A 12,467-nucleotide genomic window follows, 5' to 3' on the forward strand; every position below is an offset into this window, starting at 1 on the left:
CAGTTACTGTCTCTGGGTCCTCGTGGTCTGTCTGACCTGCTCCCTCAGATTCAAAACGGGTGAAGGTGTGAGAAAAGGGCAGAATGAACTGGCATTAGAAGGCAGTATCGGACTGGCAGGGTTACCTACTCTCTGCCCATTTTTGTTGCAAGCTTTCCAAGCAGATGTGGCCCACCCACGCCTTTTCTTCCAGGAAGTGGCTTTCAGTGGATTATTAAAGGCTAAAATATAATAAAGGAAAAAAAAACCTGGCATAGAGTGGACATGTCTTTTTATATATTTTAGCTCCTTTATCTCCCATATTGAATGATTTACATTCTGATTGGGTTCTTTAAACTGCTTGGCAGTGAGGCTAAAAATGCTAGAATGTGGAGAGGGGAGCAGGGAGGATTGTGGGAAGAGGCAGAGACGCTGAGAGTGCACATGTATACACGCAGACATGGAAAGACGCTAGACAGTGCTGACCTGTTTCTTTCCCTTGGATCTTTGAATGCCCTGCCACATCTTGAGTCTCTGAGCATCGTTTTATTTTTAATGTATGCGAGTGTTTTTGCCCACATGTGTGTCTGTGTGGCATATGCATGCCTGGTACCAAGGGAGGCTAGAAGAGGACACTGGATTCTTTAGAACAAGAGTTACAGATGGTTGTGAGCCACTGTGTGTAGGTTAGGAACTGAGCCCAGGTCCTCTGCAAAAGCAGCTCTGAGCAACTGAGCCATCTCTAATCCACTCCCTAAAGCCCTGCTCTCTCTCTCTCTCTTTCTCTCTCTCTCTCTCTCTCTCTCTCTCTCTCTCTCTCTCTCTCTCTCTCTCTGTGTGTGTGTGTGTGTGTGTCCCTCTGCCTCCTCAGTGCTGGGATTATACAGGGTTTATTTTTTGTGATAACTGAAGATTTGGAGGGCATTTCCTTGGCTTTTTTCGTTTTTTTTTTGTTTGTTTGTTTGTTTTTGTTTTTTTGTTTTGTTTGTTTTCCCCGAGACAGGGTTTCTCTGTGTAGCCCTGGCTGTCCTGGAACTCACTTTGTAGACCAGGCTGGCCTCGAACTCAGAGATCCACCTGCCTCTGCCTCCCAAGTGCTGGGATTAAAGGCATGCGCCACCACCGCCCGGCTTCCTTGGCTTTAAAAAGACCCGGGTCTTCACAGTAAAAAGGACAATGGGGTTTGGATCCAGGGCACACAGCCACTTCAGAGGACACATGGCAATACAAGTGGATATCAGAGAGGCCCCAGCCAGAAATGTCACAAAGCAGACAAAGTGGTCAATCCTGTCTGCACCCTGGTTTCAGACTCATAATTTCCAAACTGCAAGAGAACACATTTTTGTTGTTTTAAGTCACCGGGGCTGTGATCCCATGTCATAGATGTGACCTTGGGGTACTGAGAAGCTGATGGAGTCTACCTTGAAACAGATATATCATTGCACGGGCCTGTGCAGTATCTCATGGCAGTGGAGATAGATCTAGAAGTTTAGTGAGAATGATCATCAGGTCCCTACAGGTGACCGTGAGCAATTCCAAATTGATGGAGAAGTCTTCAGTTCTTGTAAGATAGCAGATCTCAACCTTCCTAATGCTGCGACCCCTTACTACAGTTCCTTATGTTGTAGGAACCTCCAACCATACAATTAATTTATTTTTTTTATAACTGTAATCTCACTACAGTTATGAACTGTAATGTAAATAGCTGGTATGCAGGGTATTTGATATGTGACCCCAAAGAGGTTGTGACCTACAGGTTAAGAACTACCTATGCAAAGCCACAGCACGTCGTAGTAGTTATTTACCACTCTAGCAAACAACTGCAAATTTGCTAGCTTTAGCTAATGCTAAAGGATATTACTTATGTCAGGACAGGTGATTACTTCTTTATTTAGCATCATGTATGATATATGCATGTATGCATGTGTGCAGTACATGCGTGCGCATGTGCATTTGTCTACCTCAGTTCTTTATTTCTTTATTTTTTTGCTGTTAAGAGGCTCCCTTAACTGTGTTCACTGATTGGCTAGCTTGGCTAGCCAGTGACTGTCAGGGACTTGCCTGATCACCTCTCCCCTATGCTTGGGTTATAGACTTATGCCACAGCACCTAGATTTTTACATAGGTGCTCGGGATCTGAACTCAGGTCCTCATGCTGGCATGGCAACAGTGTTATAAACTGAGCTGTCTTCCCAGACCCACATGGAGCCTGCTGGCCAGGGCTCCTCAGCCCTCGAGTCTTTCTGCCACATAGAGACAACTTCTCACAGAAGAGTCAAAAGTTCTTTCTTTTTTTTCTTTCTTTCCTTCCTTCCTTCCTTCTTTTTCTTTCTTTCTTTCTTTCTTTCTTTCTTTCTTTCTTTCTTTCTTTCTTTCTTTCTTTCTTTCTTTCTTTCTTTCTTTCTTTCTTTCTTTCTTATTTTACTCTTAAGAGGCTTCCTTAACTGTGTGTACTGGCTGGTTTTATGATGGTTTGAGTTCCATCTTCAGAATACACATTAAAGAGCACAGCAATCCAGGTATCTTATAATAAGTGTGGTGGCCATGGGTCTCGCTGGCAGGTCTTTCTGAGGTCTCACAGCTTCTTGAATTGGGGTACAGGGCAGGTGTTTTAGGAGATAAGGTTTTTAGACTCTAAAGAGCAGTGATTCTCAGCCTTCCTGATGCTGCACCCCTTAATACAGATCTTCATGTTGCTGTGATCTCCCCAATCATAAAATTATTCGTTACATCGGAACTATAATTTTCCAACGAGTATGAATCTTAATATAGAGCTGTGATATGCAGGATTAAGAACCAGTGCACTAGAGACTTGTAGTACCCACTACAGTGACTGTGGGGTTGCAGATGGTGGGCCAGTAGGATGAAAAAAAGCAGGTGTGCCTACCTTCTGTGGGTGCAGACTTAGGTAAGCACAGAGACCAGAGAAAAGCCAGAAGATTGGCCGCCATCTTATGAAGCTCCTGGTCTGTGTTTGACCGTTCGCCTCCGCCTGGGTTTTATACCAGTCTGCGTACCTATGCTGTCCTATAGTGGGTACAGCAGATGCTAGTGGGCACAAGACTCTGAGTCCCACGTCCCCTCTCACTGACCTCTTGACCTTTCCTCCCTGTGAGCACCAGCCTTCTGCACACACTCCTGGTCTTTAGCTCAGCCTCTGGTCTTGCCATTTGTACCAAATTTACTCTCTGTGCCTGGTGGCTCACAACCATCTGTTGTTCCCTTTCACTCTGTGGATCCTGGGGACTGAACTCAGGTGTCAGCCTTGGTGACAAGTATCTTTACCCATTGAGCCATCTCACTGGACTTTTGTTTTTTTGAGATGGGGGTCTCATTTTAGCCCAGGCTGGCCTGGAACTCCTGGCCATCTTCCCGTCTCAGCTCTACAAATGCTAGGATTACCACCAGCATGAGCCGCCACACTTGGCTTGACATTTTATAAGGACCATGGCCCTGTATTAGGGCCATCTGGGTGAGCTCAGTCATTCTCTTCTCCTCCACCATGGTCCTGTCCCCAGTCACAGTAGGAGTAGGACATCAGCCCATGGGTATGGGATGCACCTGATACCTCCCTTCATCCCTTATAGGATGTCTGCCCTGGGTGATGTCTGTCCATTTGCAATCCTCACAGGTCTCATGACTTGATCATGTCTATCTCTGTTGCTTCCACAAGCCAGGGATGAAGACATGTTCTTCAGCCTGATTTGCCACAGGACTCTGTGGGCCAGTTAATAGTGGAGGATCTTGGAGGGATGGGGGTAATGGTGGTGAGATGTCCTGTGACCTCTGTGGTCATAGACAGGACAACACAGCACAAGCCAACATTTATGTCTTACCTACTGGAAACATGCACAGGGATTGGCACACTAGACAGAGGAGGCTGGCCTCTGTTCTTGGCCGGACTTCTAGAAGGTGGTTCTAGGCTTCCTTCTTGAGGCATGGGGTTAATACTGGGCCTTTTGCTAAGACAGGAAGATGGTGGGAGGCAAGTTTGGGGGCCACTCGATCACTGTTTCATCCCCTTGGTGGTTCAGTGGTCTTAGGTCATCTGCTGGTATGTTGTGTAGAGCATTCCCTGGAACAGGTAAGGATCTGGGTCTTACAGGCCTTAGCATCCCTAAGTGTCTATGTATCTGGTACTGAGTTTGTCAGCTCAGGAATCCATTGGTTTCCTGTGTCTCAGCCTCACTTTCTCCCATTAAAGGAGGAACACAGGAATGGGAAGATGGCTCAGGCCATGAAGTGCTTTCCTGAAGGTTCTGGTTCTATCTTCAAAATACACATTAAGGAGCCAGGCACAGAGGTGCACATCTGGAATTCTAGTCCTGGAGAGGCAGAGACAAGAGTATCCTGGGGACTCACAGGCCAAGCAGTTAATTCAAGTTGGTGAGTTCTAGGTTCAGTGAGAGAACCTGTCTTAAAAATTAGATAGAGGGTGGCAGGGGAAGATGCATGATCTTAGCCTCTGGTCTAAACACACACACACACACACACACACACACACACACACACACACACACACACACGAAGATGTATGACCTTAGCCTCTGGCCTGCCTAAATACATACACACATACACACACACATGAAGATGTATGACCTCAGCCTCTGGCCTAAAGACACACACACACACACACACACACACACACACACACACACAAAGATGTATGACCTCAGCCTCTGGCCTAAAGATACACACACATACACACACACATGAAGATGTATGACTTCAGCCTCTGGCCTAAAGACACTCACACACGCACACACAACCTGAACTACATATATACACATATACACATATGTATATAATACAATACGCAGACTGTGTACTATTGCATCTGAGAACATCGAGGACTTAATTGTTGACTTCTAATGGCTTTGTAAATTACTGCTGAGCCTTCCCCCAATCCCCTACTAGAGGCGTGACATGTGAACAAGCCACAGGGTGACAGCTGGGAATGCCTGGGATAGGGGCAGGCCATCATTTGTTTGTTTGTTTGTCATTCTTGTGACTCAGGAGTGCACGGCTGCATAGTGGGTCCTCCCCAACATCCTCTCCTGGATAAGACCTGGCCCCTGCCCAGCATGACAGCAGCTTACTGGAAGGAGGTAGGACCTACCTTGGGGCAGAGAGGATCTGAGTCCTGGAGCCAGCAGTGCAATGGCTTGCAACTCTCATGGGCAACCCCTTCCACGGTTCTTGCTCAGGTATGTTGTGGCCCTGTGTAGGACTGTTCGGATCCCACCCTTGGAGGGCCTCCTGTGGCTCAGAGCCTGAAGCTTTGTAGGAGTGTGACAAGACACAGCTGACCTCCTACCCTCTCCCTTGCCCCGCCCCTTTGGAGCAATAGACCTTGCTGGCCTGGTTACCTTTTAGGGGCTGGACAGGCAGCTCCCTTCACTGCCCTGACAGACTGAAGACCCACCTCACACAGACAACATAAGAGCAGAGCTTAGCCACGTTTGGGGGCTGTCTAGGAGGACAGCTGTGCCAAGGAGTGAGTCCCCTCCCCAGAAAGCCATGGCACACGCTTGCTGTATCTTTATTGCACTGTTACCTCACTGCAAACTACTCCACAAAATTGTCCCAAGGCTAGCCTGCTGTCCTGGGGCCATGGGCTCTGCATAGTGTCTTGACACCCATTGTCCAGAGCTCAGCCAAGGCAGGTGGTGCCCACCAAGAACTAGCAAGGCCTGACTGCTATGCAGCAGTGGACAAGTAGAGAGCTGGTCACTGGTATCCAACAACCCACTCTTGGGTGCACATCTGCCCCGACACAGGCCACAATGTCCATCACCGCTTCCCTTCCCTAGAGCTCTCCAGCCTTTGACAGAGGAAGCCCCAGGATGGAGGAGCAGAAAGTGGGCTGTAATTGAGAGCCAGAGTGTGATCACATCATAGAAGGTCCTTGAAGTGGCCCAGAGGTGATCTCTGGTCTGCTGGGTGGTTCTCCATTGACAGGAGTGTGAGCCTTTTGTTAAGTACAAAATAGTGAGTTAAAGGTCGCTCCCTATGGGAAGGACGGAGCGTTGACCACTCTGATGCATGGCCAGAGTGCTTTGTCTGGTTTCTTCTGGAACCAGAGGCCCATACTTCCCTTTGAGAGCCAGGAGGGAGACCCCATGCTCTCTGCCGCCGGTCACCCTATGGGGATGACTGATCCCATCCGAATTCACTGAATTCACGGGTGGCTAGGCTCTGTGCTCCTTCTTCCTCACAGGCAGTGTGGTCACTACCTCTCCGTGGAGGCTCTGTGCTCAGGGGCTAGGTCGTCCTCCACCACACTGCTCAGCCCGTCCTTCTCCACACAGTCCCGCACAGCCTGCAGCACTATGCGCAACCGCCGGTCCAGGGCCTCCAGGTGCGGCTGGTAGAGCACGGGTGCCACCTTGTCACGCTGCAGGGACTCGGCCATCAGCAGGCTCAGTTTGTGCTCCTCCTTGGCCAGCAGCTGCAGTCTCAGGTAGGTGGACCTCCTGATCCTGCGGAGAGAGTAGGGTGTCACTACCAGGAAGGACAGAGGGTGGGGGCTCTGGCGGGGAGAGACAGAGACAGAGAGATATAGACAAGACAGGGACGTAGAGAGAGACATACAGAGACATGAAGATAAGAGACAGAAACATCGAGAGACAGACTTGGAGAAAAAGACAGAAGTCAGAGGAGAGAGAGAGAGGGAGGAGAGAGAGGCAGTCTCGAGACCCCAGGCTTCATGGGGCTGGGGCCATTCTAGAGCAGTGGTCCTCAACCTTTCCAATACTGCAGCTCATGTTGTGGTGACACCCCCCCCTTGCTCCAGCCATAAAATTATTTTCATTGCTACTTCATAATTGTAATTTTGCTGTTATGAATCAGAATGCATGCAAACATATGGTATGCAACCCCTATGAAAGACTCCTACAATCCCAGAGGGGTCGTGACCCGCAGGTTGAGAAACCACTGTTCTAGACATTGCTACAGTCCTACCCAGAAAGACAGGTGGCAAGAGGGGCACCCCCTGTCCTGAGGACTGACCCAAGACTAGGCTAACTGCTCCCTCCTCAGCTGGCCAGGTGTGCTCTCTGTCTCCCATGGGAGATAGGTAATTTGCTTTGGGAGCCATTGGGGGACGGTAGGTGTGAGAGACCGGGGAAGGTGGACAGGGTGGGTGAATCTGGAAGCCAGGAGAAAGGGATGCTGTGTGAACTTACAGCCTGTTTTGGGGTGGGGGGTGCCCAGGTGAGGCTTAGGGAAGAGGGAGGGGTCGGGAGGAGGCTGGGATGGGCTTGGCCTGCGGATGCTTGCCCACCGGTGCTCCGGTGGGTGGGAGCAGGCCTCTCAGGTAGTGCTGGCTGCCTCGGGGGCTGCGAGAGACCATGTAAGGCTTGGCACGCACCTGCAGCACTGGTGAAGAGGAGCTAGAATGGAAAGCTCATCGTGTGAGTATTTCCCAAACCTGTGGGGTGAAGGTAGAGTGGTCAGAGCCCTAGCAGCTGGAAAGCCTGGCTGGGCCCCAGGCCCGGCCCTCAGGATCCCACCTCCCAGAAGTGTGATGCCACAGGACCATGGCAACCTCGTGGGAAACTCATCGGTGTCAAGGTTGACCCTGGCCATGTTCCGCACGGGCGGTATTTTTTTTTTTCTCTATTGGAAGGGACTCTGTTTTATTAAACAGAGGCTAATGACCTCTCTCAGGCGGAACTGACTGCCTGTTGGCCTTTCTCATCAATCCATGGGCCCTTTGGCCTCAGTTTCCCCAGGATAACAGGAAGGAATAGTAGAAAGTACTCCTACGGTCACCGCCATGAATCCAGCACCCCGGGGGAGTCTCCACTTCCCCACTGAGGCACACTCTGATGAGCCCTTGCCTCTCAGGTGATTCCCCGGCCCCAGGGATCGCTTCTCAGGCTAAGCTAGCCCCCTCCCTCCATAGGTGAGGATGGCTAGAACGCCATCAAGGGCACAGGAGACCCACCCACGCCCGTTGTCCAAGTGTATGATGAAGGTCTCGTTCCCGAACTTCTCAAAGGTCTCGTAATGATGCCGGTCCATGTTCCCTGCAGGGACAAGCACGCACAACTGCTCAGAGGCCTCTGACCCTCCTCGGCTGCGGGTCACCAGGTGGTGACCCCAGCCAAAGGTGCTTAGGCGTTCCTGGCAGCCAGTACGCCCGGCAGGACGTACCCATGAGGAAATCAAAGACAGTCATGTCCATGATGTCCAGGATTCGGTGGCCACTGTCGTACGGTGGCGTCTGCTTCACCTCCTCACAGTAGTCAGGGTCTACTTCCCACCTGTGGGGGTGGGAGGAGAGGGGGATGTCTGAAACCAGGACTGAGGGCCTCTCCTCGGACTGAAGAGGGAGGCCCAGGCTAGACTATTTGGTGCTGCCTGGCTTAGCAGAGCAAGGGGCCAGCAGCTTCACATTTTGTAAAGAGGATTCACAATGGAGCGTCTTCAGGGACACACATTAGGAAAGGCTGAATTAATAGGAATAGAGGCCTGGGAATAGAGGTAATGGAGTTATCCTTCCTGCCCTAGATGGGTTCAGGGCTGAAGGCACTATCAGCTGACAGCATGCTTTTTATGCAAATACCATGTATGCGTGGGTGTGTGTGTGTGTGTGCGTGTGTGTGTGTGTGTGTGTGTGTGTGTATGTGTGTGTGTGTACGTGTGTGTGTTTTCTAGCACCTGACAGGCAGTGGGTGGGGGAGGTTGTGTTTTAATAGATACCAGTATCAGCTAGCAAATCTTCTACATCTTAGACAGGAACCCTGTTATGGTGGTCAATACTGTCAACTTGACTGGATTTAGAGTCATCGTGGAATCACACCTCTGGGTGTGTCTGTGAGGATGTTTCCAGAGAGGTTTAACTGAAGCAAAGACTGACTCCAAATAGTGTGTGTGGGTGGCACCGTTCCCTAGGCTGAGGTCCTGGGCTGGATAAAACAGGGAAAGTGAGCTCAGCTCTCTGTTTCTTGATTGTAACCAGCCACCTCACGCTTCTGTCACCATGTCTCAGTCATGACATGGACCGAAGCCTCAAACTGTGAGCCAGAAGCCATCTTTGTCAGCAACAGTAACCAAGACATACTGCTGTCACTATGTCTTCACATCACATGTATTATCACAGTGGCATAAGCAAAACTGGTTTTGCACTGCTCTTGCTGCTTCTCTTGACTCTGGGCTACTGACTCCCACTCCAGGCCCAGTGTCCCTGGTTGCACAGTGGGCAAAAGCTAACCCATTAAGCCCCAGGTGCCTGACTCACTCTGCCTTCTTTCGCTTGTGGTAGGAACGACGCCAGGGGTTCCGCCACGTCTTCCTCTTGGCCAGCGACAGGTCAGGCAGGAAGGCTGCCAGGGATCCTTCGATCTGGTCAGGCCTCCCACACAGGGCATGCTCGGTGGAACAGTAGTAGGAACATTCTCCATAGAAACAGATGTTGTTGGCTGGAGAAGGATAGATCCAGTCAGTGGCCATCGCCCCTAGCAATGCCTACAATCCATCACCTCTCATCCTGTATCCTGAAAGTCTACAGGGCAGAACTCTAGCCGCAGGGAGTCAAAGTCAGACCCCATCACAGTGGGAGCTACTTCCTGCTCACACTCTGATCTCCTAAGATCAACTCAGGCTCCTGAGAGCAGAGAAAATGCTAGTCATTCACCAGAGTAAGTTCTAGTATTTACTTGCAAAGAGTGCTTACAGCCTAGCCCCAAAGGAACCACTTACGCAGGCAAAGCCATGAGCAGACACATTTCCAAAAGGATAGGAATGGGATCTGGGTAGGTAGATCAGTGGCAAAGACTGCCGGAACCATGAGGACCCGAGTGTCATGTAAAGAGTTCATGTAAAAAGCTGGGTATGACAGCACATGCTCATAGCCCCCATGCTGGGAGACGAGGCAGGAGGACCCTGTGGCTCACTGCTGGCCAGCCTGGCCTACTTAGGGAGCGCTAGATAAAAGTGAGATACCTAGTAGATGGTGCCTGAAGAAGGACTCCCAAAATTGACCTCTGGCCTACACACATGTGAACACATATGAACACACACACACACACACACACACAAATAGTCATAAAGCGCATGGGAACACATTCAGTATCTCTCTCACCTGGGAAACTCATACCAAACCCTCGGTAAGAAACCAGCTTACACCCTCTTGGATGGTTGTGACTGAAGAGCCACACGGTGTCATGTGTCAAGGAGGTAGAGAGCCATGGGGGGTCCCAGCAAGGCCATCAAATGAGGAGGACACTTGGAAGACAGCCTGGTGGCTGTTGGGGAGAGTGCACGTAGGGTTGGCTATGACCCGGGTCGCTCCAGCTTGGCTTCATAGCACATAAGATACGTGGAAGTGTTTCGTGCACCAGCCTTCATGATTCACAAAGGAAAAAAGCCACCCAGACACTGGCAGCCACCACCGGAGAAAGGAAACGGTTTTCTTTCTTTTTCTTTTTTGAGAAAGGGCTTCAGGTAATCCAGGCTGGTGTCAAATTTACTGTGTAGCCGATGACCTTGGATGTGAGTGTCTGTGTGTGTGTGTGTGTGTGCTCACGGCGCGCATGGGCATGTAAGTAAATACACCCGTAGGAGGAGCGCAAAGAACACCCTCAGACACCATTCCTCAGACACTGTCCACTATGTTTTGGAGACAGGTCCTCTCTCTTGCCTGATTCTTGCCAAGCAGGTTCGGCTGACTGTCCTGTAAGCACCGGGGAGCCCCCCATTTCCACGTCTTTATAACTGGTGTTGCAAATGTGTAGCTCCACTGTTAGCTTCAATTAATTATTTTTAAACGCGGAGTCTGGGGATTGAGCTAGGGTCCCTGGGCTTGCAAGGCAAGCACTTTACTGAGGTATCTCCCCGAGCCTCTGATCCTGAACTCCTGCTTCCAACTCCTATGAGTTGGACGTTGGAAGCAGTGCGTCACTATGCATGATTTACATGGTGCTAGGGATGGAACTCGGGGGCCTTGTTGGTGCTGGGTAAGCAGTCTACTGACTGAGCCACCTTCCCCTTGATTATGTATGCTTGTAACCCCGGTGCTGGGGATGTTCAGATAGGGAGATCCCTGGAGCTGGCTGGACAGTCAGTCTAGCCCAATCTGGAAGTTTTCAGGTTCAATGAGAGATACTGGTCTAAAAAAAAAAAAAAGTAAGATGGAGAGACACTGAGGAAGACATCTGACGTAAGCCTTATCATAGACAGACAGATGGACAGACGGACAGACGGACGGACGGCCACACATACAAATAACATAAAGCAAGGTCTTCAAAGCTCACCTATGCCATCCAGCCTCCAGAGGAGAAGGAGGTTGGAGAATCGCCAGGACCAGGTCTGGAAGGGGCAGGGGTAGGAGGGGGCATGCATTTTCTATGATTCCTGACACACCCATGGGCATACAAGTCCTGGCTGGCCAGGCTCCACTGCCTCTCCACTCCCCTTCCCTTCTTGGCTTCACTCCCCTTCCCCCCCCTCCCCTAGTCTGTGCTGGGTAATTAGGGTGGAAAGGATCAAAAGGAGACCAGTGCACTGTAAGCTCCAGGTGCTGATGCAGTTCACCCAGTCCCCTCCCCCGCCCTCCCCCCTCCCCCCCGGGCCCCCACTCCTTCACCCCTGCCTAGGACAGAAAAGCATTGGAGGCCAGGCAATCATAGCACAGTCTCCACGAGGAAAATTTCTATCCCATCACTTGCTGGCCAGAACCATGAAATTGGATGACTCTGTCAGCCTGCCGGCCCTACCTAAGCCGGGCTCAGAGCCTATCGTACTGGAAGAGGACTGGAAACCTGTTTCTGCTCCACATGGCCTGGTTTTACAGAGGCACCTAAGGTGGGGTGGTGGTGGGTTCTGAAAAGCTGTGTGACCAGAGGTTAAAGCCCACACATCTCTGTGCTCAGTGGCTCCACCTGTGCTGCAGGGCTAAGAATTACACAAGGGGACCTTAGAGGCAAAGCTGAGGCGGCCTGGTACCTGGGGTCGAATGAGCCTCAGAGTCCTGAAAGCTGTAGTCTCTTGAGGTCAGAGAGCCAGCTGTGGCAATGGGTCTCCCTCCTCCAAAGGCCTGAAGACAGGGCCAGTGAGATCTCAGGCCAGGTTTTCGTCGTGAGCTAAGACAAGGCTACATCATGGAGCCTCTGCCCTGGTGGGAGAGGCCACAGTATCCCAAGACAGGCCTGTCCTCCTGCCAGGGTCAACTCAGCAGCGTCGGAGTTCCCATAGGGGAACATGTGCCCTTTGTGCCCTCCCCAGAACATAGGCATCCATGCCACCAAAGGCTGCAGACACCACACTGTCACTCAGATGTTATTCCTTCTATCGGGAGAAGACCTGCATGGAACCTACTTACTCCTCAAAGCGCATTTGGGCTGCACACTGTTGGGACAGACAGTCCCATGGCTATCTGCCAAATGCAGGCAACAAGAAAGGAAAGAAGAAGCTGACTGACTGAGTGAGGGTCAAAACTAATCTATGCTGTGGGATGCCAAGGCCAGGGTGGGGCTGGGGGT

The 12,467-nt window shown here is 50.8% G+C and overlaps 1 protein-coding gene across 1 annotated transcript in view; it reads right to left on the reverse strand.

Annotated features, from left to right (window-relative positions):
* Window positions 1–5,401: 5,401 nt before the first annotated feature.
* The window catches only part of Fam20c (FAM20C golgi associated secretory pathway kinase), a 57,024-nt gene continuing 49,958 nt past the window's right edge, over window positions 5,402–12,467 (reverse strand). The window contains exons 6-10 of the mRNA XM_052168361.1: window positions 9,227–9,407; window positions 8,140–8,249; window positions 7,931–8,012; window positions 7,352–7,411; window positions 5,402–6,461 (exon numbers count right to left, since the gene is read on the reverse strand). Coding sequence (XP_052024321.1) covers window positions 6,212–6,461; window positions 7,352–7,411; window positions 7,931–8,012; window positions 8,140–8,249; window positions 9,227–9,407 — 683 coding nt within the window. The 3' untranslated portion in view covers window positions 5,402–6,211. The remainder of the gene's footprint in view (window positions 6,462–7,351; window positions 7,412–7,930; window positions 8,013–8,139; window positions 8,250–9,226; window positions 9,408–12,467) is intronic.

Source organism: Apodemus sylvaticus, chromosome 22 (assembly GCF_947179515.1).
Source record: "Apodemus sylvaticus chromosome 22, mApoSyl1.1, whole genome shotgun sequence".
Classification (NCBI taxonomy): domain Eukaryota; kingdom Metazoa; phylum Chordata; class Mammalia; order Rodentia; family Muridae; genus Apodemus; species Apodemus sylvaticus.